Below are 27,398 nucleotides of genomic sequence, written 5' to 3'. Positions count from 1 at the left end.
GCCCAGAGCGTAATTCCATTTAATAGTAAAAATAACAAATCTTAATCTGGTCTTTTTTTGGTTGTATTACATTGTTGACCTCTTTGACTGAGAGTTGAATACAAGTTGTGAATTTAGTCCGGTGCTATGTGAAACTGTAGTTATAACGCAGGCACTTCCCCTTCCTGCTGTATGTTCCCATGTGTCCTCATTGTTTTTTTTTTTTTTTTTTTTAAGTGACCTTTTAAAAAAGACTAATGCTGTGCTTGCCGAACATTTAGTAAGGGGCAAAACTTGTGATCCATTATCTAAAGCAGGGGCAGCCAACTCCAGTCCTCAAGGGCCACCAACAGGTCAGGTTTTAAGGATATCCCTGCTTTAGCACAGGTGGCTCCATCAGTGGCTCAGTCCCTTTCCACGTTAGCCCCGCCCCTTTTTTAGCGTTGGGCGACTCCATTTTGAATGGTAGCTGCCGCCGCGTTGTGTGTGTGTGTGTAGCTGCAATAACCGCATCTGTACATCGCGCTTCACGGCAGTCATACACGTGACATAATATTATAACAGATCATGGGAATAAGTGCTTCAGACATAAGTGACATTTAGGAAAAGGAGTCCCTGCCCCGATGAGCTTACAATCTAATGTGTAAGTAGGGAGAACTTGGAGACAGTATGGGGGTGTTCTGGTACAGTAAGTGCGTCTCCAAGGGGGTAAGGTTGGTGCATCTGACATGTACTGTACAGTATAGTACCAGCCAGCAGAGCTAGCCATATGCAACATGCATCTCTTCACATTTTCGTGTTGGTTTGTACTAGGCACTGGCGCAGTCCTGCCTGGTACAAAGTAGATTTACTTTTGTCTCCATGTTTTTAGGATCCCAGCAATATCTGTTGGCCGTTTTATTGATGCGAGGCGGAGTATAAATAAACCGCTGCTTTTTCTCGCCCTGCGCCTGTGTGTAGTTTTGCTTACACAACATCATGGTAGCTCTCTGGGGCCATCATACTATGGGTCATATTTACAAACCATGTTTAAGCTGCAAAACACCTAAATCTATTCACTTCAATGGGCAATCAGGTGCCTTACCACTCGGCAGCACCTAGTACATATGACCCTATGATGGGTGCCCCCATGTGTCAGTACATTGAGGCCTCTTGTTGCGTTGTGTACGTGTGTGAGTCGTTGTGTGCAGTCCTGTGCAGTCCTGTGCTATATAAACTCACGCTGCTTCCAAACACCTGAATGTGGTTTGTGTTACAGGGGGAGGTGGCAAGCGGAACGGCCGCAGTAAGAAATGGAAGGAGATGCTGAAGTTGCCCCATATTAGTCAGTGTGATGAGCTCAGGCTTTCTGTTGGTAAGTACCCGCGAGCAGTCCTTCTCTTTCATTAACCATTTAAAGGGGCAGTCCCACGTTGCAGCTGATTAAGAAATGTAAACGACTTATTTGTGCGGCCTTTAAAAAGATTCACTGATCTAGAAAAAGAAACCCAATTTGGGCACTCTGCCAACCAAGCTGGATGGTTTTATGATGAAGTTAAAAATACTTTATTTACAAACCGAATATTAAAATAAGGGGTGTTAAAATCGAAGAGTGACAAACAATCCACTAGGGGGTGCTCTGATAGGCCCTCCGGATCAGCCCCATAGGCGGGATAAACGGATCAGTGTATCCAATGTTTATCCTTGGGTAAATATGAAACCCCACTATTCAGGGGAAAGAATAGTTGGGTACACCCCTTGGATACCCCCCCTTATTTTAATATTCAGTTTGAAAATAAAGTATTTTTAACTTCATAAACCATCCGGCTTGGTGGCAGAGTGCCCAAATAAGGTTTCTTTTTCTAGTTCAGTATATACGTATATTTACCCAGGAGCACCACCACCCAGAAACTCTCAGCAGCTGATGCAGGGATACCCACTCTAGTCTACCCCGTTAAAAAGATTCAACCACCTTTTAAAGCAATTGTTTTAGTACTTTGCATTCTGATCAAAATAAATGTTTCCCTTTTCTCCGGGGCCACTGAATTCAAGCTACTAATGTTTATCTGTTTAACTAACCATGGCTTCATAGTTACTGTTCACTACTGATAAACAGTGTGATCCCCAAAAGTCCTTGTGTAAACCAGGGCTGTCCAACACGCGGGCAACATGTGGCCCACAAGGGGTAGCCCCGCGGCCACTCAGCCGACAGACCCTGCACTCGAACCTGGGGAATAGCTGGGACATGCGTCCCGGTAAGTGCTGGGTCTGGCTGCCAGGCGCTGGAAGTTGCATCCGGATGCCAGGCCTCCTCTCCCCCGCTGGTCCAGGCCACCTCTCTCCCCACAGCTGCTCCAGGCCACCTCTCTCCCCACAGCTGCTCCAGGCCACCTCTCTCCCCACAGCTGCTCCAGGCCACGTCTCTCCCCCGATGGTCCAGGCCCCCTCCTCCCCACCACAGCTGGTCCAGGCCACCTCTCCCCTCCCCCACTACAGCTGCTCCAGGCCACCTCTTCCCTCACCCCCCGCCCCCCACTGCCACAGTTGGTGCAGGCCACCTCTTTCTCTCCCCCCCCCCCCCCCCAGCTGATCCAGGCCACCTTTTCCCTGCTGGTCCGGGCCACCTAGGGTTGCCAGGTGGCTTCTCCAAAAATACTGGACACAACGGTGAAAGGTGCGAAGTGGTTTGTTTAGGTCCTGCTTCTATCCCCTGAGAAAGGAGAATAAAATCCCTGCAGAGCAGTGGTAAGATGTAGAGGGGGTACTGCACTGATCAGTCGACCCTGGCTGTGCAGGAAGCCCCCTGCCCAGCCTCCCAGCAGCCTCGGGTTTACAGCTTTTTTTTCAATGTACTCCATTTCACAAGCCTACACGAAAACATTGTAATATACACATTGCTGATGATACAACCCTTTTTAGCAGGAGTGTGGTTACCCTCTTGGCTGCCAGAGGTCATGGCTTGGTCATATGCTGATGACCCTTCTGGAAGCCATGAAGTCGAGTTCTAGCAGTAAGAATGTGGAAGGCTCGGAACACGAGGTACCCAGATAGCCACCGCTCCTGTGGGAGTCTCACTTAGATGGGACAGCAGATTAAATGTTGGATTTACACATTTTGTGATGTCCAAGTTTCGGTTGCCAAATACATCAGAAAACTCCATTTCAGCAAACCTCACAGAGCACATGACGTCTCTATAGAGGCGTTGCACACCCTCATCTAAGGCTGGGTCCATGGTGACTGCATGCTCGTGTCCGACCGCCTGATGTCACGTGTGTTTTAGCGGGTCCGTTTTTTGGCCTTGGTTTGTTGCGAAGAGGGGGGCGTGGCCGTGACATCATGGAGCTGGCTCACCCTCATTGGGTGAACCGCTCACGTGACCTTGCTGTCGCGCCGTGGAATCAAATTGATCTGATTCCCCGCGCACCACCTCGCGCAGACGCATGCACGCGCGGTTTATGGTCGCGATCATTGCCATAAGGCATTGTGATCGCGCACGCACGTCTGTGCGCGGTCTCGCTTACCATGGACCCAGCCTTACAGGCACCGAGCACTCCCATTGGCTCCGGCTATTGTCATGGATACACAAAATGCCCCCACAACTAGTAGTCAGGGTTACCCAGTCACGGGCAATATCGGTGTTAGAATGTCCCATCCGCGTTCCATTCATAGGGGTATTGAACTTACAGTAAAAGCACTTCTGTACAGGATCAATAAAACCCCCTCTGATTTGGTAATTAACACGTCACACAAGGGATTCCTGAAGTCGTCAGCTTTTGCCCCCGCTCACCCAGGAATCCCATGTGCCCAAGAGGCAGCTCCTACTGCTAGAGAGAGAAAGCAGATGGATTATATGAAATCTATCCCCAAATGTATCGGCGCATGCGCGGTCAGCAATCACTATTTGTGCATGCGCACCATTTGTGCCGGGAAAATATGGTCACCCTAATTGTGGGGAGAGAGGGTATTGTATGTGTGTGTGTGTCTATTGCGGGGGAGGGAGGTATTGTGTGTGGGGAGGTATTGTAGGGGAGGGTGGGTATGGTGTGTGCGTGTATTGGGGGAATAAAGAGGGGGAGAGGCTGTCTCCCTCTCCCTTCTCTCAGGGCCACAGACCAGAATTGTGGTTCCTTTTCTCTAGATGGGTAGAGGGGATGGCGGAGAGAGGAAAGAGATGCCAATGACGTTTTTTACAGTATTTTTAATTAAAAAAGCACAAGAAAGTGTGCGCGTACAGTAGGTTCGTGACTATTTTATTTTTTCCTGGTGTGGCCCGAGTCTGGCAGTTGGACTTAAGAATTGGCCCCCACGCTATTCTGAGTTTGACGGGCCTGGTGTAAACCCTCCCAAAATTTGGTTTATCATGAAAATGTTAATAAAAAAAAAAAAATTCTACTTGTCCAATTGTTTTTTTTTTTTTTTTGTTCCAATAGTATTTAAACGATTAAACATGCCACTGTCCTCTGTTCGCATCCGTCCTTGGAGCCAGAGGTCTGAGCAGCGCTGTATCTGTGTCTGTAGCCAAATTCTGAGCCCTGTCACAGAAATGGGGAATTGCTATTTTAGCTGCACGTTTCCTGTTTGTTTTCTTCCGTTTGAGGAATTCTATTCTAAATAAGTGCTGCATTTCTCACATGTCTGCGCCCGGAGAATTACTTTCTCATTTGTTAGAGATCCGATAAGCTTAATGATAAAGTATCGCAGGTTTTATGCTGCGTGAATGGAACAAAGAGATAACCAATGGTTAATTACATCTGCATGGCAAGGTTTTAAGCACATAAAGTGTTCGTAATAATAAATAATAATAACATTATTTATACAGGTTTTTTTTCTCCCAATGGGGCTCAAAGCGCTTCACAGTTACAAAAAGGAAAACTGAAATAAACAAGACCAAACACAAGGAAAGATATATTAAAGGATGGGACGGTACTGTAGTTATTAAATGCCGGGCAGGTTGTGTTTCATTAATTAAATGTCTGGGTAAACAGGTAGGTCTTGAGTCGGTTTTTATAGATTTGCAGAGAGGGGGCCTCTCAAATTGTACGAGACAGACTTTTCCAGAGAAGTGGGGGCAGCGTGGCTAAAAGCTCGATCCCCAAAGGGAGTTAAGGAGATACTGGGAACCGTTAGGAGTCCATCAACTTCAGATCAAAGCGAGCGAATGGGACTGGAGGGAGCTAGAAGCTCTCTGATGGCTGGGGCCCTGGTCATGTAGTGCTTTGAATGTTAAGAAGCCAATCGTTAAATAAATTCACACGTTTCCAGGCAGCCTGCGCGGAGAACGTACAGTAGTAAGTTAGGAGTATGTGCGCATGTGCATGTTTGCAGGACACGGCTCTTACCAGTAGACCGCACCTGGGAAATCGTGCTGTAGCCTTTGGAGCCCGTTATAAATACTCTCCGAACGGTTTCACAGCTGTACCTCGATCAGTGGAAAATTGGAATTGCTGAAGCCCTTTCCCCTCTGTTAGGTATAAGCCCCAAATAAAATCTTTATAGATTTCGTATGCAGAGATTTTTCTCCTCGGGCAGCTTAGTCTTAACCCTTTCAGTGCTGAATGGACCCGCAAAGCATTGCAACCTCGTTCAGCAATAAAGGATTTAAAGTTGCAATTCTTCCTGCTTGACCAGCTTTAGTAATTTTTTCATCTTTTTCTTCGCTGTGATGAACAAAGTCTTCCCCCGATTCCAGTTTCTCCGTTTTGAAAATCAAAACCTTCCCTTTTCGCAGGTCATTGAAGTTGAAAGGGTGCCGGGATAGAACAAAATGGCCACCAGCAAAGTCACGAAGTAGTCCAGCAGCCGTGCGGTTTTACAGTACTTGAAAGAATCCGGGACTCAGATAAACCTTGATCTTTATTCAGGAGCAAGGTGTGAAATAATAACTTAAAAAAATTAATAGCCACCCGCTTTTTTTGCTCTCCCCAAATTCTTTTGTTCTCTATTTCTCACGGTTTACGTGCGAAACGTACGTCGGCAAGAAGGTGTCACGCCGGTGACGCCAGTGAAGTGGGGACTCCTCCGGACTATTGACTCGTGTCACGGCTTGTATATCGGGGTTTTTTGTTTCCACTACGGTCCTCAGTGGCCATTGAGATACTATCTGCCATCATTCATTACAGCCTCTGCATTTGTATGACTTAGGTGGCACTTGACTATATCAGCGCTATTTAGACATTATGATACATATGTGCTTTCTAGTGACTATTCATTGCAGATACGCAATAGCAATGTAATGGCATTTACCATATGCTGCAAGCTAACTATAGACCCTTCATACCTGTCCAGAGTTGAATACACCATCATAAGGGCTTGATTTAGAAATAATATATATATTTATATATATTTATAACGCTATTTATGCACATGGTAATTTACTTATTGACAGATTAATTATATATGTATATATGAGCTACCAGCCCTAATTGCGTTTGTTCACCACACCACTCTGGGGATTTTAAGACTTTCTATTGTATATACCTAATTTCATTGTGTAATAATAATTTTGGATGTAATTAAAGTTTTATTATTTTGGGGGTTTTACACTACTGGTCTAATTAGATCTATAATGATCGCCTGTCAGAATACCAATCTGAAGGACTATGAGAGTCCTAACAATATTTCCGTTATTCTATTGAGGGCAGTATTTGGGGAGCTTCAGATCCTCTTGGATCATTTCTGGGTTAATACTATATTCGTCCCCTATGCACCTTACATTTTAGTTCTGTTTAACTATATATTAGGAACATAATAGGTGAGCGGTCTATTCTATCTTATGTTAAGAATTGGGGTAACATTCACTTGAATCTGTTCAGCCTCCATTGGGAGAATATATCTGTGCGATTCCTCTGGATAATTATTTTTTACCTCGTCCAAGTATTGCCAAGAAGTAGCTAAACACGCAGCTCGGGGGTGAGAGCCCTGCATCTGGAGCCCAGTTTGAACCGTAGTGTCCGTTACTGGTGAATTTCGGCAAGCCCTTATCTCCCTGTGTGTCGGGCATCTACTGTACATTAGATTGTAAGCTCTTCAGAGCAGGGACTCGCTGTGCTTCCAAAATTCTCTGTAATGCATCGTGTAAATAGAAAAAAAAGTTATATAGATATATATGGTGGTTGGCGTCAGAACATAGGGCCCACTTCCCATCTGAAATGGTTTCCGATCGCCCCATGCCTTCACCTTCTGGGTGTATTTAACCCTGCAGCATGTTGTGGGGGCCTTACTTTAATTCCTGGGGCTGTTGCCACATCATTCTCCTTTTGGCGTTTGAATCCCTTTTTCATCCCAGGAGAAGGGTCGTCTACTGACCTGCATTTCTGCCCCTCCTCCCCCCCCCCCCCCACGCCCGGCACAGAAGGGGTTAAGCGTTTTGGTCTTCGCCTAATCTCTTTTTTTCAGTTTGAAAACCCGAGTAAGAGGACACATCTGTTTCTCTGCCTCTCTTTCTTATCCTCCAATTACTCTGCTACTTAGTAAGCGCTTGCGTCATTCATGTTTATAAGCTGACATATCTTGACGAGCATGTGTTTGGCTGCAGATGTTCACTCGTAAAAATATGCACGGCGGTTACTCTGGAAAGCCCTCTGCTGTGTGAACTTGCACACACAATGCTTTTCATTTACTTTGTGTGCCCTCGCTTAAGCCACGGGTTGGTTTTTTTGGTCGCACTCTGTAGTTTTGTGGCATTATTTGACCTTGCTTTTGGCCTCTGTGGCATTATTTGACCTTGCTCTTGGCCTCTGTGGCATTATTTGACCTTGCTCTTGGCCACTGTGGCATTATTTGACCTTGCTCTTGGCCACTGTGGCATTATTTGACCTTGCTCTTGGCCACTGTGGCATTATTTGACCTTGCTCTTGGTCTCTGTGGCATTATTTGTCCTTGCTCTTGGCCACTGTGGCATTATTTGACCTTGCTCTTGGCCTCTGTGGCATTATTTGACATTGCTCTTGGCCTCTGTGGCATTATTTGACCTTGCTCTTGGCCTCTGTGGCATTATTTGTCCTTGCTCTTGGCCACTGTGGCATTATTTGACCTTGCTCTTGGTCTCTGTGGCATTATTTGTCCTTGCTCTTGGCCTCTGTGGCATTATTTGACCTTGCTCTTGGCCTCTGTGGCATTATTTGACCTTGCTCTTGGCCTCTGTATGTCTGGACTGATGGCGAAACAACTATAACATTCAGGGTGGACAGAAATATAGAAATTGACAACAGATAACCACGTGACCCACTTAGCTTGCCCATTTTCTTATGTGCTTTAAGACCTCAGAACCGATTTGATCTTTAGCGATCGTATTTAACATAGCACTATGTCTACCCATAGCATTTTTTTATTCCTTTACTGAATTTAGCCCCTACCACCTCTGTTGGGAGGCTGTTCCACAAATCTACCACCTTTCCGTGATGAAGTATTTCCTCGCATTTCCCCTTAGCCTGCCACCCTCCGGTCACAGGGCTGCCTTTAGCAAATGGGTTAGTACTAAATAATTGCAATAAAAAGTAATAAATTAAAAATATGGAAAAATGATGGATTACCATAAAATAGTAGTAGTCCTATTGGTTAGTTGGTCCAATTGGTTAGTAGTGTTACTAGTCCAAAGCTATTAGTTAGTTACTCTGATACTTGGGTGGTTTCTGGGGACAAGGAGACCTCCATGAATGCAGAGTCCCATGGCGCCCAGAAGTCACACAACAAGTTACACAATTAACCAGTACACACCGTAGAGTGATTCCAGTCTAGACTCTTATCGCTTGGTAGGCTCTGGGGGGAAATGGGAAATCCGTTAACTCTGTTAGAGTACCAGAAATCACACAGCAAAGTTACCAAATCACAGTGCACATACAGTACCAATACTAGTCTAAACTTACTAGGGGGTGGTGTTGTCACCAACCAGACCCTGAGTTGACACACCCAAAGTGCACATGGCGCACAGCCACCCACTGCCAGTCATTTCTGACTCGCAAAGAGTCAATCCCTCTTCACTGACTAGTATTTCCACTGGTACCATTATCCAGGGATTCTGGGGCTGATGGAAGCCAACTGCCATGGTCCCATAATTCCGTGTAAGCACCCTAAGCACAATATAAAGTCTCCCTGGTACGAAAACCTGCTCCTGCACAGAGAGAGGGGGGGAGGGGTCTGACAAGTCATCTGTCCTGCCCGGATGATTCCCTTTGGGGACAATGGTTCCCCATGTCGAGCCACCGCCATCCCATGCCCCCTCCACCCTTCTGCTTGAGCAGGGTAGGAGGGTGCAGGGGAGCACAGAGGCCATTGGCAGCTGGCGGGGATACTGTGGGAGAGTTATGGGGCACTATTTTGGGCATCTTGGATGACCTCTAGGTGCTCAATCTACGACTGATTGAGCCACTTGTGCTGAAGCTGGGATATCCTGAAAACCTGACCTTTTGGCGAGTCTTGAGGACTGGAGTTGAGCACCCCTGGGGTATACCAACCCAAAAAATTATAAGGAATTGTACCTTAGTGCTTTGTTTCTCATTTGTATTTTAGGAAGGTGTCTCCCAGTCTTCAACCCCAATGAATAAACCGTCTGTAGTCATTAACCATTTACTCACCGTGGGCCCTGCAACACTGTTTGGCATTACAGATAATTTGTGATGTTCTGCAGTGGGGGAAAACATTTTTTTACGCAATCCCGGTTTGGCTTGAAAAACATGGTGGTGGTCTTTTTGTTAATTTTTTTTTGGGGGGGGGGGGGCGGAAACATAAGAGTCATCTCCATGTGTCATTAATGCTAGAAGGACCTTCTTTAAAAGTATCCAGACTCTGCTGTCTTCAAAGGGATCTCTGTGTGACCACAGACAGATGTGTGTTGCACCACAGTGTAGCAATGCTTCTGTGGGAGGGGACAACAACGACAATTTTAGGATCCTTTAAAGCAGCATTTTTGGAATAGCGGTGGAGAGAAGATTTTCTAATGATCTCCATCTTCAGTTTCCACTGTCAGTAAAAGGGTTAATGTCATTTTTGGCTACTGGTAAAAAAAAAAAAGTCTTGCGAATGGATTTCTTCAGTTGAGCCACCTGAGCTGAAGCAGGGATGTCTGGAAAACCTGGCCTGTTTGGTAGCCGTTGAGGCCTGGAGTTGGCCACCCCTCGTCTAGATTATTGGTGTTTCCAGAGATAATTTGACATTTTTGGATCGAACATAACGTTCAAAAGTGACATTGTACTAACTAAACAGTATACATTGTGCTGTGATACACTTCCATCTTTATCTTGTTTGTTCACAAGCACTCGTCAGGGCTGTGTCACCAAGGACGGTCTTCTGTACATTGGATTTGTTCCCTGTTCATTGTCATACAGCGCACTTTAAATGAGTCTGAAAGGGGGAGAAGAGAATCGCATTAATGTCTGCCGCAGAAAGCATCTTTAACTGGAAAGACTTTGGGTAATCACTAATCTCTATCAAGAGCACATTTAATGCCTGTTCGGGACTGAATATTGAAAATGAAACCACTACGAAGAGACGTTTTGATCTGCTTTGCCATGAGTAATACAAATCAAAGCATTTTCTCCCTCTCAAATTTGATTATGTAATGTCCGTCACACTTAAAGCTGCAGACCAAGCAATATCATACTTGTTTATGAGAAAATACTCGCAGCATTTTTTTTTTAAACAACTCTGAATTACATTTTTAATGTACTTAATTAATAATCCCTGAAAAACAGGGCATAAGGATTTATGAGGGGATTATTACTATTATAGGCTAAATGTAGGCTTTTTTTTTTTTTGCATTTTTCATAAAGATACAGTAATATTGATTTTTATCAGCATGATTGTCTACATTCTTTTGCCTTTACTGCAAGTTTATTAAAAGGAAATTGTACACACACAGCCCCTATCTATCCATCTATCCATCTATCCATCTATCCATCTATCCATCTATCCATCTATCTATCTATCTATCTATCGATAAACACACACACTGCAGCTCCCCTCCCCTCTATACACACAAACACTCTGCAGTCCCCCCTACACACTCTGCAGCCCCCCTCCTCTATACCCACAAAACACACTGCAGCCCTTCTCCACCCTCTACACTTACAAAACACACACCACACAGCAGCCCCCTCTACACCCACAAACACACACTGCAGCCCCCTGTAAATTCACAAAACGGCAGACACACACACCAAAACACACTGCAGACACACACACCAACCAACAAAATTGCTGCCACCTCTACATCCACAAAACACACACCAGCAGCCCCCCCTCTACACCCACTGCAGCCCCCCTGTAAACCCACACACACTACAGATCCACACACAAAACACTCTGCACCCCTCGTCCACCCACAAAACACACACTGCAGCCCCCTCTGCACTCACAAAACACACACACCAACCAACAAAACAGACTGCTGCCACCTCTACATCCACAAAACACACACCAGCAGCACCCTCCCTACACCCACTGCAACCCCCCTGTAAACCCACACACTGCAGACACACACCCCAACAAAACAGACTTTGCTGGCCCCCTTTAAACACACAAAACACACAGCAGACACACAAACCTTTCCCCTCACTCTCCTGTGCAGAGCTCTCTGCAGGTAGGGTGGGAGAGGAGTCAGCGCCTTGCTGCTGCCTCCTGTCCAATCACCTCCCCTGTCTAGTAGATGATGTCACTCTCTTTGTGAATGAGAACTCAAAGTTGATTGGTTCAAAAACCTGTCCGAGTGCAAAAACATTCCGGGCCATTACTGATTGGTAAAAATCAGATTTCAATAATGCCCGTAATTTTAACAGCTTTAGCCTATAATGTAACCAGCCCTTTTTGTTTCTATAGCAACCCTTTACAAAGTCGCATCCCCATCCTCTTCTGAAACAGGCTCTTTACAAAGTCGCATCCCCTTCCTCTTCAGAAACAGGTGGTGTTAGCACAAAATTGTTGGTCTGTCTCAGTATCAAAAAAATATATCAATGTGTAGATGCTAGAAAACACAATGCTACAAAACAAATATACACCTATACAGTCACTAAGCCATGTGGTTACATACACAGTCATCCATGCATGCAGAGTCATACTGAAACCCACACACATTGACTTGCTTAACTATGGCACATGACACATAACTGCTATGCACAATTGCATATCCATACCTACTCTGCTACAGTCACATGTGCGCACACAAACAACGACCCCGCCATACACAACCCATTCCCAGTTCTTGAATCCGTTGTATCCTGTTAAATGTCTGAAGAGGAGACGGTAGAGGAACTCCTAACACTACAGCTAAACAACCAATGTGACTCTGACAAATTTCAGTCGGAAGCGCCTCCGTCATTGCTAAACCAAGTGCCTCCATAATCCACTCTATTCTGTCTGCTGGTCAAATCCCTGAAACAGAGATATCCCTGTTTTCAAAAGTGGTGACAAAAACATTGTGTCCAACTACAGAACCATTTATATTCTACCTCTATCATCCAAAGTCATGAAAAAATGTGTTCATTCCCAACTAAGCAACTTTTATAAGAAGTCACATTTTCTTAGTCCATTCCATACTGGTTTCCCACCAAATCACTCCACAGTATCGACCCTCTTAAAAATGTGCAATGGGTTTCAGTGTGGAATAGAATATTCCTAGATTTTGCAAAGGCTTTTGATTCTGTTGGCCATGCTATTACTGTATGTTAAACAAGCTCCAGTACTCTGGTATTCGACCCCATGCTTTAAACAGTGTTGTCTTATTTATCAGGAAGATCCCAATATGTGTGTCTCAGGCTTGACCTCGAACATTCGGATCTTACCTGTGGGTCCCCCAAGGCTCTGTCCGGGGGCCCTTACTTTTCTCTGTCTTTAGAAATGACCTGCCCACACTTTCTAAGTCAACTTCTCTGCACATGTACTGTATGCTGATGATACTATCCTATACTATGGTATGCACGCAGTCCCAGCCTCTCTGACCTTGACAACGTACTGTAATCTGATTTTTAAAAGGTCGAAAACTAGATCACTAAAATCAAACTAAATACCAATGTTTTCCCAAGCACTCGAAGAAATAGACAAAAAGTAATAATAAAAATTATTTTCTTATTGAGTAATTGGAAATTAACAAAATATATAAAAATACAGATCGCAGTATAATACCACTCCAAACAAACGTTTTTTTTTGTTGTTTTTTTTTTTTGAAACACTGAAAAAACAGTAACTAAGGTACTTCAGAAGAAATCTACATTTCCCACAACAGAACTACTGATTAGAACCAGCTTCAACACAAATCTTGCCTCCATTCCTGGCTTTAAATATTTCTGTATGTGGCTAGACTCCTATCTAACATTTGTTCACGATATTGACAAACTGACATCCAAAATCTATTCCAAACTGGGTGCACTTTCCTGCTGAAGCCCATTAGTCAGAAAGCGCACTGCACAGATGCTAGTGCCAAGTATTGACTATGGGAATATACTGTATGTATGGTACAGCACCCCAAATTCACCCCCGAAAACTTGAGATTCTTTACAACTCAATATGTCGATTTTTGTCTTCTGGAAAACACACCATTGTGATATGTTTATTGGACTAGGTTGGCTATCCCTTGAGTCCAGATTCAACGTACATCTTTCCTGTCTCGCCTTCAAATACTTTCTTGACAAGTTATCCAATATTCTGAGCAGGCTTCTCATCCCCTACTGTACACAGCACTTATCTCAGATCCGCCTCCAGAAACCTGCTAATGGTTCCAAGGTTCAATAAAGAATCCGGTCGCTCTTCCTTCTCTTACCAAATACCCAACTCCTGGAACAATTTACCTGAGTTTCTGAAATCCGCCTTCCAAGTTCTTCCAAGACGTTTGGCTGTTTCCTATTTTAAACATGTTTTTAACTAACTTGTTACGTTGCCAAAAAAAAAAATTGTGCCCAAGACATACTTGAAAACGAGACGTGACTCAATGTATTTTTTGACCCGTAAATAAGTGTGTTTATTCACATAATGTTCCCTCTTTTCTTCAGTGATTTTATTGATTTGTGGAAGCGCTCATTAAGCTTTGTGCTTCGTGTAATTCAGTGGTTTATGTGATACCACCCTAACACATAGCAGAACTTCCTGTACGACAAATATGCTGAAGTTGTTTAGCGGGGAATGGGGCCTTGTCCGCCGAAGTTCTTGAGCAAGTGGTTTTGGTGCCAAGGTTGTGTGGAGGGGGTGGGCCTGAAACCCATTACCTGACAGTAGAAGTTGGCGGGCTCATTCCTTCAGTGGAGACCGTGGGTGGGGAATTCCAGGCCTCTTTCCCCTCCCTGGCCCGAGACATCTGTTCAAGCTGTCCCCCACTATCGGCGGCCCTGTCTATCACCTATACTTCTGATCACCAGGTTTCCCTTTCCTGCATTATTGCAGTTTAGCTATTTCGTGTGAATGTTGTGCTCATCTTTTCTTTCATTGTCACCCTTCTACCCACAAATCATCGAATCCTCATCACACAGGAGTATTGGGCACCACTAATCGGACCTTATGTACCTGCCACTGCATTTATATTATAAATTGGATATGCAGCAAAGTGAACGCGCACACCTAAATCACTTAGGCGATTCGTGAAATGTATCAAATAATGTGATAATGATTAACACATACAAAGTGATGCAGCTATTGGCAGGGCGTTTCTCAGCACCCTTATAGACCGCAACGGAAAAAGCTTTGAGCGCAAACTCTACATGTGTATCATAAATAATTAAAAAAAAGTGCAAGTGAATGTGTAATAAACAGAACGAATCCACGCACTGATAGATGTTAGGAGGAATTGGATCAGGGTGTACTGATCCTAAAATGAAGATACTGTAGGAATACAGGAACTCCCCAGGTATGTGAAATAAAGAGAACATATATAGTACAGCACAGTTTATAAAATGTGCACGAAAACTCACATGCTCCACAGATTAAAAAAGAGTTGTGTCCACTGTGGGTCTGCGGCGTCGGCGCTCTGCTCACACGCAGCCGGAGATGGTAGCTGCAGGCACTTGGCTTTCGCAGGCCCCGCTCTATTAGTGAGTGGATTCACTCTGTTTATTGCACATTCGCTTGCACTTTTTTTTATATTATTAATGATACACATGCAGAGAGTTTGCGCTTAAGGCTTTTCCCGTTGATGTTATAAATTGGGAAATATATATATAAAATCAGCCATCACCTTGTCGAGGTACTGCGTTTGGAAGCCTCTCTCCTCCACGTCGCTCCGACAACTCTTCTGATTCCATCCTCCCGTGTACTTTATGTAGTACACCTGTTTTTGGCCAATAAAAGTGTGGTCTACTGTAAAATCAGAAGGAAACCAAGTTATTAATAATGTTTTTCACACAACTATTGATTACATTACATCAGGTTTTAAGGATATCCCTGCTTCAGCACAGGTGACTCAGACCTATGCTGAAGCAGGGATATCCTTAAAACCTGACCTGTTGATGGCCCTTGAGGACTAGAGTTGCCCACTCCTGGTACTCACCCATTGTTGCAGCTTTTATTCCCCTCTCATTCACTAGAAGTGTTTATTTTGTCAGCAGCTCCTGGCATTTATTAATCAGTCGTATACAGGACCAGAGTAGCAGCTGGGCTAATGTGAATGGACAAATGCAATCAATTGGAAGAAAGACAATGTGTGAGGTGCAAAACTGGAATGTTATCTTAATATATAAAATCGAATGGTTAGTGAGGTTAGTGCTATCTGCGGTGAATCTGATTGGTCCGTGACTCATTGGCCAAGAGGTACGCCCCACTGTGACATCACCTTCTTCACTCTCACACACTTGCAGTCACACCACACGGCCAGAACCTCTGAGGACTCCTTGGTACACAGTCACCCCCTCACACTCACACACTCAGTGTCACACTCAACACTGTACACACACTCACACTCAACCCTGTACACACACACACAGTCACCCCTGTGTACACACACATTCACAGTCACCCCTGTGAAACAACAACCTGTACACACACACACACACACACACTCTCAGCCCTGTGTACACACACACACTGTCAGGCCTGTGTACACACACACACACACACACACACACTCTCACCCCTGTGTACACACACACACCCCCTCCGCTCACCTCTCCCGGCGCTCCCGCTCCCCTCATCTCCATCCTCGGCGGGGGAACAGGCAGCGGACCTCGCAGCGCCTCATCTCCATCCCCGCGCAGCGAACCCCCTTCCTCCCTCGCGATGCGCCTAAGATGGCGGCGGCGCCGAGTGAGAAGATGTCCCGGTGCACACGCACGCACATTACACCCCCTCCGCTCACCTCTCCCGGCGCTCCCGCTCCCCTCATCTCCATCCCCGGCGGGGGAACAGGCAGCGGACCTCGCGGCGCCTCATCTCCATCCCCGCGCAGCGGACCCCCTTCCTCCCTCGCGATGCGCCTAAGATGGCGGCGGCGCCGAGTGAGATGTCCCCGTGCACACGTGCGCACATTACACCCCCTCCGCTCACCTCTCCCGGCGCTCCCGCTCCCCTCATCTCCATCCCCGGCGGGGGAACAGGCAGCGGACCTCGCGGCGCCTCATCTCCATCCCCAGCGGGGGAACAGGCAGCGGACCCCCTTCCTCCCTCGCGATGCGCCTAAGATGGCGGCGGCGCCGAGTGAGAAGATGGCGGCGGCCGGAAGTAGTTCCCTCGCGGCGCCGAGTGAGAAGATGGCGGCGCCCTGAACTACAGGTAGGTGTCGCGTGTGTGTCGCTCTAGGTGACGTGTGTGTGTGTGTCACTGTGTGTCTGTGTGACAGTGTGTGTGTGTGTGTGACACTGTGTGTGTGTGTGTGTGTGTGTGTGACACTGTGTGTGTGTGTGACACTGTGTGTGTGTGTCACACTGTGTGTGTCTGTTGCCCCCCCTGCCTTTCATGCGCCCCCCCCCGCCTTTCACGCCCCCCCCCGCCTTTCCCCCCCCCCCCGCCTTTCACGCCCCCCCCCCCCCTTGCCTTTCACGCCCCCCCTGCCTTTCACGCCCCCCCTGCCTTTCACTCCCCCCCTCACGGCCTCCGGGCAACGCCGGGTATATCAGCTAGTTTTCAATAAAAAAAAGAAGAAAAGCTGCAGAAGGGAATTTGTTTAATGGACAAATCCATCCTACTTGGTGTAGATGCTAAAAATGTCATGAAAGATACTAATGCATTTTTTTCTATTCTGATTAAGCAGTTTTCTTACGTATATTACATATATTCTACATTTTTACTTAATGGTATGACAGAATTTAAGATTGCTGCCTTCTTATCTAGAATAATAAAAAAAAACTAAATGTAAACGTACAATAAGCGCTAAGACCTATAAATTCTATACCTTACGGTAAATATTGTGCCTATTGCACAAAGTGAATTAATACTACTAGTGACATAAAGTGAATATTACGTGAAATCCCTTTGAAGAGATGTCAAATAAGATAAGGCTGCCTAGGGGATCCAACATACAAGTACTCCCAATAATACTTGTTACAATGAATGCTGTCCCCGACGCCTAGTGTAAGTAAAATAAAGGTAGTGTAAATACTAGTGAATGTCCAGAAACCATGTCCCAGCAACAAGCAACAGTGTCCAAATAGATGGAATGTCTCAATGTTCTAATCCAGATGTTACAGCTCTGGTTAAGCTTCTCCTTGATGCGGGGGTCCCAATTGAATAAAGAGAAGACAACAGGCCATTGCACAGAAGTCTGGACTTGAAATGACTTTTCCAGGTAGTCAGATAGAATGCCTGCTTGCAGGATAAGATGATGGTGCGTGCAGTGGATAGAACTCCACGCGGACTGCCTTCCAGCACATAGGAGGCGGCTGGAGTCCCGCATAGGGTTCGTGGATCCAGGAAGGATGACGTGGGTTAAAGAACAGATTCTATCCACTGCACGCACCATCATCTTATCCTGTAAGTAGGCATTCTATCTGACTACCTGGAAAAGTCATTTTAAGTCCAGACTACTGGGCAATGGTCTGTTGTCTTCTCTTTATTCAATTGGGACCCCCGCATCAAGGAGAAGCTTTACCAGAGCTGTAACATCTGGATTAGAGCAGTGAGACATTGACCGTTTAACAAATATAACCATGCCTCAAGCAAAGTGTTGGCTGCTTTTTGTTTCTTTGGTGATTTTAAATACAAATAATCTTCCTTTTGGGCCTCTAAATGGGAGGAATGGAGGAGGCAGCCAGTGTTTGTCCATCAGGGTGTTTCCTTTACCTGTTCTTATCAGAGAGTCAGGGTAGGCGAGGGGAAGTGTTGGGTTTTACCCGTGCAAATTATCCAATAGGAAGCAGCCAGGGGAAATCGAACCCCTCCAATGTCTCTGCTACTTATATTAACTCATTTTAAAAGTTCTTTAAAAACATAGGTGTTGAATGTAGGTAAAATGTTCAACCCCATAAACATGTCACTGCCATTGGTCCACTTTGGTCCTGAAGGAGGGATTGTCTCTATAGGTTATGACCCCTTTAAAACTGCTGGCTGACCACTTGTTTTGGAGCATATCACTCCGTTCTCATTTACGGGCTGATCCAATAAACTCAATTCAATTACTTGAATTTCAGCCAGTTTTGGAGTTTATTGAATCAGCTCCAGAAGGGAGTTCAAAGTATATTTATAGTGGTAAAAGACCTGGTGAAGTCCAGCTGAGTTGTAAACTGTGATACCGTTGTGTGGGCCAACAATACAGTACAAAGTCCTAGTAGCTTTGTTGGTCTTGGAGAATTGTATATTTGTTGTAGGTTGCGATACCATTTAATGGACCAACATGATTTCTTCATTTATGATCTCCAAAAAGAAGTCCCATGTTGACCCATTAAAAGGTATCCAAACCTATAACAAATGGACCAGCAAGGTTAAATGATAGTATTTTGAAACCTCACCGGTTTCTTCTTCGTGTGTATTGTCTGAGGTCTATGAACAACTGGTGGAGTGAGTGTTTTAAAAGGTAGTTACACTGATTTTCATCTATGGTGTCTCCTAGGACTCTCACTTTCTGATAACAAAAGTATACTATCTGGGGTATTATGTGTCACCCCTGCATACTGCAGTTGCCCCACTTCATATAATTCTGTTAAATCAGCACTTTGCCCCATTTAAGGAAAATTGGATGTACACACACGATACTTCTGCCTCACAAGAATAAATAAAAAATGTGGATTTTTTCCCCGTGCTCCGTGGTAAAGAGCAGTAGGAGAACCCGCACATTGCTGTGTTGTTCTATGGAGGACTTGTGGAGGTACATCGGTTGCTATATCATTTGTGTAACAACGGTCATCAAGTTGTAGCCATGGAACAAGTGAGCAAGATTCCTGTTTTAAAAGTCAGTGTCCCTCTGGCACGTGGGCAGTGTTGGTGTTTTCCAGACCTGTGAATGTCTTTCCTGCAACGGCAGTATCTGAACTGCAGCTTTATGTTTTGGGGCCAAATAACTTTTGCTTTGCATAGGACATGTTTTCACAGGTAGCTGAACCCATCTCCTGGTGGAATCAAAGATTTATTCTGTTGATTCAGGCTGGTGTCCTAATTATGGCAAAGCCTGCCAAATGCACTGTATGCGTGTTTGTAAGCTTTCTGCTGTTATACAATGGTCCACAGGGCATTGAACTGAATCAATAGTACTTAACCAATTTCACTTGCTGCTTTAGATGGCAGGTCAGTGAATAATTTCACTTTTGACCTTCCCTCTGAATAGATGAACTTAAACATTAACTAATTTCATTTGTCCTGACCTCCAAAGAACACACACAAAGTGAGCTACATAGTCAATGCATTTCCTGTTAATGCATTGAGCTTTGAAAACACTATTTTGAAACGGTTTTTCACTGTAAACAAAACATATATCATAGATATCACTCCATACTAGCACAGACGTGACAGCCAAGAAGGGAAAAGACAAATCCCTCACCGTTACAAATGGTAGTATACACAATAAGTATATAAAACACCAATGTTTTCATTGCTGTCGTTTTACACAGTATTGAACACCCTCCTGGACGTGCGTGAATAAAATGTTCTGTTGGCAGAAGTGATGAACTGTGAATTCCAGCTTTTATTTGACTGATGAAGTGTGACTTACAGCATGATGAAAATAAAAGTATGAAATGGAATTCTTTCCTCAGCTGCAGAAGACACCTTACAGTATACTAAGCAGAAGACAAAAATACCCAATGCTACATCCAATGGGACAAAATTACAAAGTTAAATACTTCAATGTTAGTATTCTCATGAGTAAGGGTCATTTAGTTAAACCCTTTGGCCAAAGCGTGATAAGCCTGCAGCCACTTCATGGCATGACCACTATGCAGGTCCTAACACTACCTGTGAGAATTCTCATTTACCTCTGCTGGAGGGAGAATGGTCTCAGTGGGTCTGTCCTGCATACAGTAGGAACATGGAAAAACCTGCTACTTAAAAAGTGGGGAGGGGTGAGCTTAAACCCTGGGAGGAGGGGCCACTAAACTCCAATCAACTAATACCAGTTGAGAAGTACACTAAGCAGAGCAGGGGAAATATCCTTTGGTGCTATTGTTTCGAGCCCAGTGAAAAGGAAGAGTGGCGGCCTTGATGGCAATATTGTAATTCTTCATTGGCTCACCGCAGTCTTCCCAACCATGCTAGGAGATCAGGCCCAAATATCAACTAGGCTGCAGATAAAACCAGGACATGCATGCCTTCCTCGCTGTTCCTTAATGCATTCCTACCCCCTCACTTTTATTCAATGCACAATTAAAACGTAGCGTATCAACATACTGTACTTTTCAGATGATTTGTAAATTATAAAGAAAGCATGCATTGCTTTAGGGGTGCTCGGCTCCTGTCCTCAAGCCCCTCAAACAGGCCAGGCTTACAGGATATTCCTGCTTCAGCACAGGCGGCTCAATCAGAGGCTCGGTCTTTAACTGAGCAGGGATATCCAGAAACCCTGACTTCTTTTAGGAGCTTGGGGGCTGGAATTGAACACCCCTGCATTACCTACGTAATTTTGGTCCTACGTTAGATTGCACTGCTAAGGCACCCAAAAAGTATGTGTTAAAACACCGTCCCACAACCGTTTCAATTTGTTCAAATGTTATTTATCATTCTTGTACTTTTGGTATACAGAGTTTTTTTTTAAAGGAAAAAAAAAAAAAGAGCTGGAATTTTAATCGAAGAAAAATGTATTTATAGCTAAACTCCAATTAATACCGTAAGTTCGCTGTGACCCAAACCCTAAAACAAAGTTGGAAACAAGACATTGATTTATTGTCTCCCAGGGTGTTCCAGGCCCTGCTATTCCGAATCATTTCCTAATCACTGCATGGAGTGTCTTGGTGAGCCGTGAGCTTGAGTACTTACCCCACATAAAAAAATATGTCTCTTGACATTTTAAGAAACATTAACCCCTTCGCTGCCCAGGTACTTGATCCGTGCGTGGCCAAGGGAAACATTTTTAAACACGGATTTGTGTATGTTTTGTGATAAATCCTAGTAACCCATACACTGGTTTTTTTGGTTGTTGTCTCCTGAACAAGTTGCACTTGAATTAGGTGTTTGTACCAAATGCATATTAGGTTATGTCACTTCAGCACTCTCTTTAACATGCACGTTTTTTTATTTTTGCCAAGCAGGGTGTAATGTAATATCTACATTTTGTCTCAATGGGCTGTTTTACCCACCATATATATCTTATCATGTTGTCTACTTTAAGAAAATATATAATATCCATTTCTTTCCATTTCCTTTTTTTGTAGTTGGTTTGTATATGAGAAAGGGTGGTGGGTCCCGGAGTAGCATTACACAGATTGATGCGCTGCTCCTTTCTCACGTAATTACAGTAACTAAACAATGATGCACCGGGCGCGACTTCTCTACTCTGAAAGTAGACGACCAAATGTATCCTGCGAGGGGCCACTTCTAGTGATCATACAAAGGCCGACTATAAATAGTGTCCCTTTCTATAAAAGATGGAATAGATGAATCCCCAACTGCAGCTATAGCAGTTAATGGACAACTCTCCAGCCGATTTCCAATAACAAATGGGACTAGACAGGGCTGCCCCCTCTCTCCCTTGCTATTCGCTCTTTCAATAGAACCACTTAGTTGTGCTGTATGTAATTCTAAGGTTATATCGGGGTTCACGGTAGGGAAGGAAGAATTCAAAATAGCTCTATTTGCTGACGATGTGATTTTAACAACCTCTAAGCCTTTGAAATCCCTGCCCAACCTTTTCAGTCTATTGTCCGAATTTGGTATGTACTCGGGATTTAAAATCAACCAGTCAAAAACTGAGGCATTTGCTATCGGTCTTTCTCATGATCTGACAAAGTTGTTACAACTTAACTTTGATTTTAAATGGGACCCAAAAACACTCAAATATTTAGGCATTTAATTCCCGAAAGAGATAAGCTCACTATACAGAGTTAATTATACAACTCTGCTCAAAACATTAGAGAAAGAGACTACACAATGGTCAACTTATCCAATCTCCTGGATAGGCCGAATATGGGCAATTAAAATGAATACAACAAACGACAGAGAAGCCCAATGCTACATCCAACATGACAAAAAAATTTCTCTTGAAAAAGGGTCATTTAGTTTAACCCTTTGGCCAAAGCGTTGTAAGCTTGCGAGCCACGACAAGGCAGACACATGTTCGCAAGTACGAAAACTACCAGATAAAATACTAATATACCTCTACTAGGATTAAAATTCTCATTTACCTCTATTAGGAGGGAGAAAGACCACATTGGATCTATATTCAGTAGAATGAAGGGACCCACTAATTTAGTTTTGTCATGTTGGATGTAGCATTGGGCTTCTCTGTCCTTTGTTGTATACATATGCCACGCTCAATAGCACTCTTTTTTGACACTTATATACATATATATATTTTGTGGGGGCTCTGGGGTTCCCAAAAAGAGCTTGCTGGGTTTTTGTGTTCAATTAAAATGAATGTATTACCACGGCTCCTATACCTGTTTCATACCTTGCCGATCCGAGTACCACCTCAAGATCTAGCCGACTTCCAAAAACCGCTTATTAAATTCGTATGGAACAATAAAAAACCCTGAATTAAAAGGGATATATTATTTCGTCCAAAGGAGCTGGGGGGCTTGGCTATGCCAAATATGTTGAACTACTACAAGGCATAGCCAAATGGGGCAGATAGTTCAATGGGATGTCCCTCCAGCATCCAAAAGATGGGTGGAGCTGGACATTAGCAGATATAATCTGGCTAGACAAAAAAGACCGGCCAAAGATAATCTCAAATAACCGGAATTTAAAGCACTCCTGTGAAATATGGGACTCAGCCAGGTTTAAGCTGAAACTCACACAAAAAAATTCCCTGATGATCCCGCTAGCGAACAATCATAACTTCCCTCCAGGGTTCCGTGAATCCGATCTAGACTGTTGGAGAGGTAAAGGTATTTCAAAAGTTGTAGATCTATTCTCACGCTCTAAATTACAAACATTTCAAGAATTGCAGGAACAGTTTGAGCTGCCAAGCACAGATTTCTATCGCTATCTACAAGTTAGACACTTTATTGAGGAGAAGTTTGATCGGGATGACATACCTAGGGTGACCAGATTTTGAAAATGAAAAACCGGGACACAAAGGCCGGCGATCCGAGCAGGCTGCTCCCGCCTCCCCCTGCACCCACCCGCCAGCCAGCAGTGCATCACCACTGCCCGCCCCCGTGCTCATCTCCTGCACCAAGGGGACAGGGGAAGGGAGCGCAAGGACAGGAGGCAAAGAGGCAAAGGCACAACCCCCTCCACCCCTGGCAGGCCCAGCCCCGCACCTACCTACTATCACCCCGGGCGGGCAACCATGGGGACCCGGGGCAGAAGGGGGGACACTGCGCAGCCACCAGTAGAGGAGCAAGAAGAGTCTGTGGCACGCGCTCACTAGCAGCAGGCACAGGAAGTGCTGTGAGCGGGCTCGGGGGGAGGAAGGTGGGGGCCAAGTGGGGGGGAAAGCAGGGAAGAGCCAAAGCCCCGCCCCCTCCATCCTCCACCAATCCCCAGCGGCCCGACATATTCAAGTTAATAACCCAACCCCCTGGCATCTGAAAATACTCACCGGCCGGGCTGCCGCATCCTCGTGTCCTCCTCACTGCCTCCGCTGCCGGCGCCGCCCCCGCGCACCGCAAACGCAACTAAAAAACGGGGCCAATGAGAAAATCCGGTACCGGACCAAAAAAACCGGGACAGGACCGAAAAAAATGGGACTGTCCCGGCAAAACAGGGACATATGGTCACCCTAGACATACCAGATGTCATGTATTATGAGAAAATGTGCACACAGGCCTCGGACAGGGCTAAAGTTACATCATATTTATACTATCATATTAACACAATAGGCTTGCAGGATAAAGATGGATATAAGCTGGCTTGGGAGAGAGAACTGGGGAAGGAAATGTAATGGGAAGACTGGCAGGACATATCTTAATAAAAGAAAACTCCTATAAACTTCTGTACAGGTGGTATAAAACACCAACTAAATTAAATCTAATAAATCCAAATATCTCTCCACTGTGTTGGAGAGGCTGTGGACAGGGAGGATCCCCGACCCACATCTGGTTGGACTGCCCAAAAATTCAACCCCTATTCGAGAGTATATTTAGGCTTGTCTTGACTACTAGGGGGGTTGAGATACCAAGAGACCCATGGTTTCTACTATTAAGCAAACTATTAGAGGGTGTGAATGAAACTGACTCAAAATTAATAGGACATATTCTTAGCATAGTCAGATGTCTAGTTGTCAGGTGCTGGAGGCAGACAAACCCGCCCACATACAGAAAAGTTAGGGAGCAAATATCCAATGTTATGATGATGGAGAATCTAACGAGCTATCTAGAGGATTCCATGATTAAATTCCGTAGAGTCTGGGATCCCTTTCTATAACAGGGCTATATATGCAAGAGCGGAAAGAGGTAGCAGACTCTTGGGTCCCTTTCCCAAATGGAACGTTAGAAGTGTTAAGAATAAGAATATGATGCATAAATATATTGATATGTATTGAAGATGAGATGTTTAATATGTGGTGACACCGCCCCCAACACCCCCCCCTCCTTTACTCCTACCCCCACTCCTACCCCCTCCCCTGGTTTAGATGTTTGTGTGTCCCTAAGTCCATATTATATGCTTCCTATTAAAATATATCCCTCTGTTATAATTCGCTAGCTCCAAATGTACAACATAATATTATTAATCTGTGTTAAGAGATAACTATAGGTGACAATGTATCTGTTATCTGTTAAAATGGATATAATCTGTGAAAATACAAATAAAGAGATTAAAAAAAAAAAAAAAAAGATAGAGTAGTTAGATTCCTCTACGCCCCGGTAATGTGCACACTGACCTCCCACTCCCCCCGCCCCCAGGCAGAGTTTTATTCTTACAAATATGGGGGCATCATAAATTAGAGAAGGCACTACCAATGTCAATGAAAGGGAGCCTTATTTACACACACACAGGGCGAAAAGTAAAAAAAAACAAAACCCAAAAACGGGCCCCTCTCCCTGTAGATGTCAAGTCCGCCCTTCCCCCTCTAACTGGGAAGGAGAGGGGGTGGCCATAGGGTTAAGAGGAACACCAACAAACATACCTGCACCCACTGATCATCCCCCACAAGGTCCCTACCTGTACGGATGATATGTAGGGTACAGACCCCCCCGGCTGTGCTCCTGTAACACGGGGCTGCATGCTGCTTTCCTGGGGTCTCCTCTGCATGTCCGAGCGATGACATCACCCAGAGACAGAGGAGCCCGGGGAAGGCAGCATGCAGCCCCCTGCCGAGAAGAAATAAATACATCTGTTCCCCACAGCTGCAGGAGAGGGGGGGAAGCAGGAGGAAGCGGATAAAGGCCCTAGGAAGGGCCATTCATTTGTAACGTTGTAATGTTTATAAATGTCACGTGGGCAGTGAATGGGTTAAAGCAGCAGTCCTGGTTTCACTTTTTTTGTTTTTACGTTTTACTATATGCCGTACGTATGTCAGTAGTTTTAATGAGATATAATTACCTAAGCTGCCGATCAATCCATTCTCCTGCTTGTGGGGCTATCAAAATGGCTGCCTCCTGACTGCTGCACTTTGTGAAATGCTGCAGCTGCTATTTAATATTATCTTACTAAGTGTAACACATTATTGTTACAGCTTTCAGCTTGGCAATAGACAGTCTGCTGTTTAGAACACAGCAACTGATCTGTTTGTGATACTTTGTTGCCAAAGGGCAAAGCTAAAAAAGGTGGGTGTGTTAGAGAGTCTGTTTCGAAAAGAGGAAGTGGTTCTGACTAAATGGTTGCTAAGCAGCCAAAAGATGCTCAGTACATTATTAAAACTCCTTTAAAAAAAAAAATCAGAGTTGGAAAAACAAATATTACAAATATGCAGTATTATTTAATACTACACAACTGATTTATTAAAAAAAAAAACACATACTGTATACAGTAGGATTTTTAATGTCTTGCTCCTTTAAAGCAGAAATCATGTCCAGAATTTACTATTTTTTTTACATTTTGTACAGTATTTGCACTGGGGTATTCCCGAGCTGCGCTAATTTTTTTTAAGTAGACACTCGCTCTCTGATTTCAACTGCTGCCTTATATATATACAGGTTTTGCTCGTACCGGTAGTTTTGCTTTATTTATAGTGTACTTTTTATATATTTAATATTAATTTGGTTTGGACATTAACCTAATTGGACAAATATAGTATAATAAACACTCTGCATATGTGTGTGCCTTCCCCCACTTGTTTTTATATATGGGAGATCACTACGATGCTCTATTGGTAAATCAGCCACATTATCTTTTGATTTCAGGAGTGCCATCACCCCTCTTATTTTGTGTAACGTTGCTCACTGCAGTGCCGGAGATAAACCCGCAGGGCAGAGGTGTAGGGAGTATAGTAACCGACCCCTGAACTGGGATCTTGTGCATAGACGAGCAAGAAGCGTTGGGTCCGGTGCCGGGATCGTGAGCTGGGCGCTGCAGCGTAGTCTGTCACGGTTCAAAAGTTTAGGGCACGGTGCAGCAACATAAGTCAGGGTCACAGTTTCGAGTTCAGGGCACGGTGCGGCAGAGGTACAGCATGGCAAAGCGTAAAAGGGATGTAGACTGGGATCCGGGAACACAAGGAGAGAGATACCTTTCTCGGGCAAAGGACTACTCACTCTGGTAATCATTGGTAGGCCTGAACCAAGTGCAGGTAATTACTAGTTAAAAGAAGAATCTAACTTCCTGTTTCGGTGGCAATTTTTCTGCACCCGGTGACTCCTAAGGCTACGTCCCCAGTGTACGCTACTGCACGGGCGGCTGGCGGTGCGTGCGCGTGTGAGAGCCACGATCGGCGGTCTCTGGTTCAGCTTTCAGTGAGGAGCAGGAGATCCGAAGGGGGGAAGGGGGCGCGGCCATTACATCACGCAGCTGGTTCGCCATCATTGGCTGAACCGCTGCCGTGACGTGGCCAGCACTCGGTCGCCACT

General features: G+C 44.8%; 1 protein-coding gene and 1 long non-coding RNA gene across 9 annotated transcripts in view; one reads left to right on the top strand and one right to left on the bottom strand.

The window, feature by feature from the left end:
* GRK4 (G protein-coupled receptor kinase 4) overlaps window positions 1-27,398 on the top strand; it is a 186,055-nt gene that overhangs the window by 59,296 nt on the left and 99,361 nt on the right. For 6 of the 8 annotated variants that reach the window (XM_075570359.1, XM_075570326.1, XM_075570307.1 and 3 more), the window contains one exon: window positions 1,238-1,333. The exons of 1 other annotated variant lie outside the window; for it this stretch is intronic. In XM_075570359.1, coding sequence (XP_075426474.1) covers window positions 1,238-1,333 — 96 coding nt within the window. Of the gene's footprint in view, window positions 1-1,237; window positions 1,334-5,686; window positions 5,827-27,398 lie in introns of those variants that run through there. One more of the 8 variants, XM_075570368.1, reaches the window with a different exon arrangement.
* On the bottom strand, window positions 9,666-15,574 carry LOC142465940 (uncharacterized). Its single transcript, XR_012788015.1, has 3 exons — window positions 15,422-15,574; window positions 15,110-15,231; window positions 9,666-10,296 (listed from the first exon to the last, which is right to left on the bottom strand). It is a non-coding gene; the product is annotated as an uncharacterized LOC142465940 (long non-coding RNA).

Source organism: Ascaphus truei, chromosome 1 (genome assembly GCF_040206685.1).
Source record: "Ascaphus truei isolate aAscTru1 chromosome 1, aAscTru1.hap1, whole genome shotgun sequence".
Lineage (NCBI taxonomy): Eukaryota > Metazoa > Chordata > Amphibia > Anura > Ascaphidae > Ascaphus > Ascaphus truei.
Note: the sequence above shows the minus strand (reverse complement) of the source record. Positions and strands in the feature narration are given on the sequence as shown.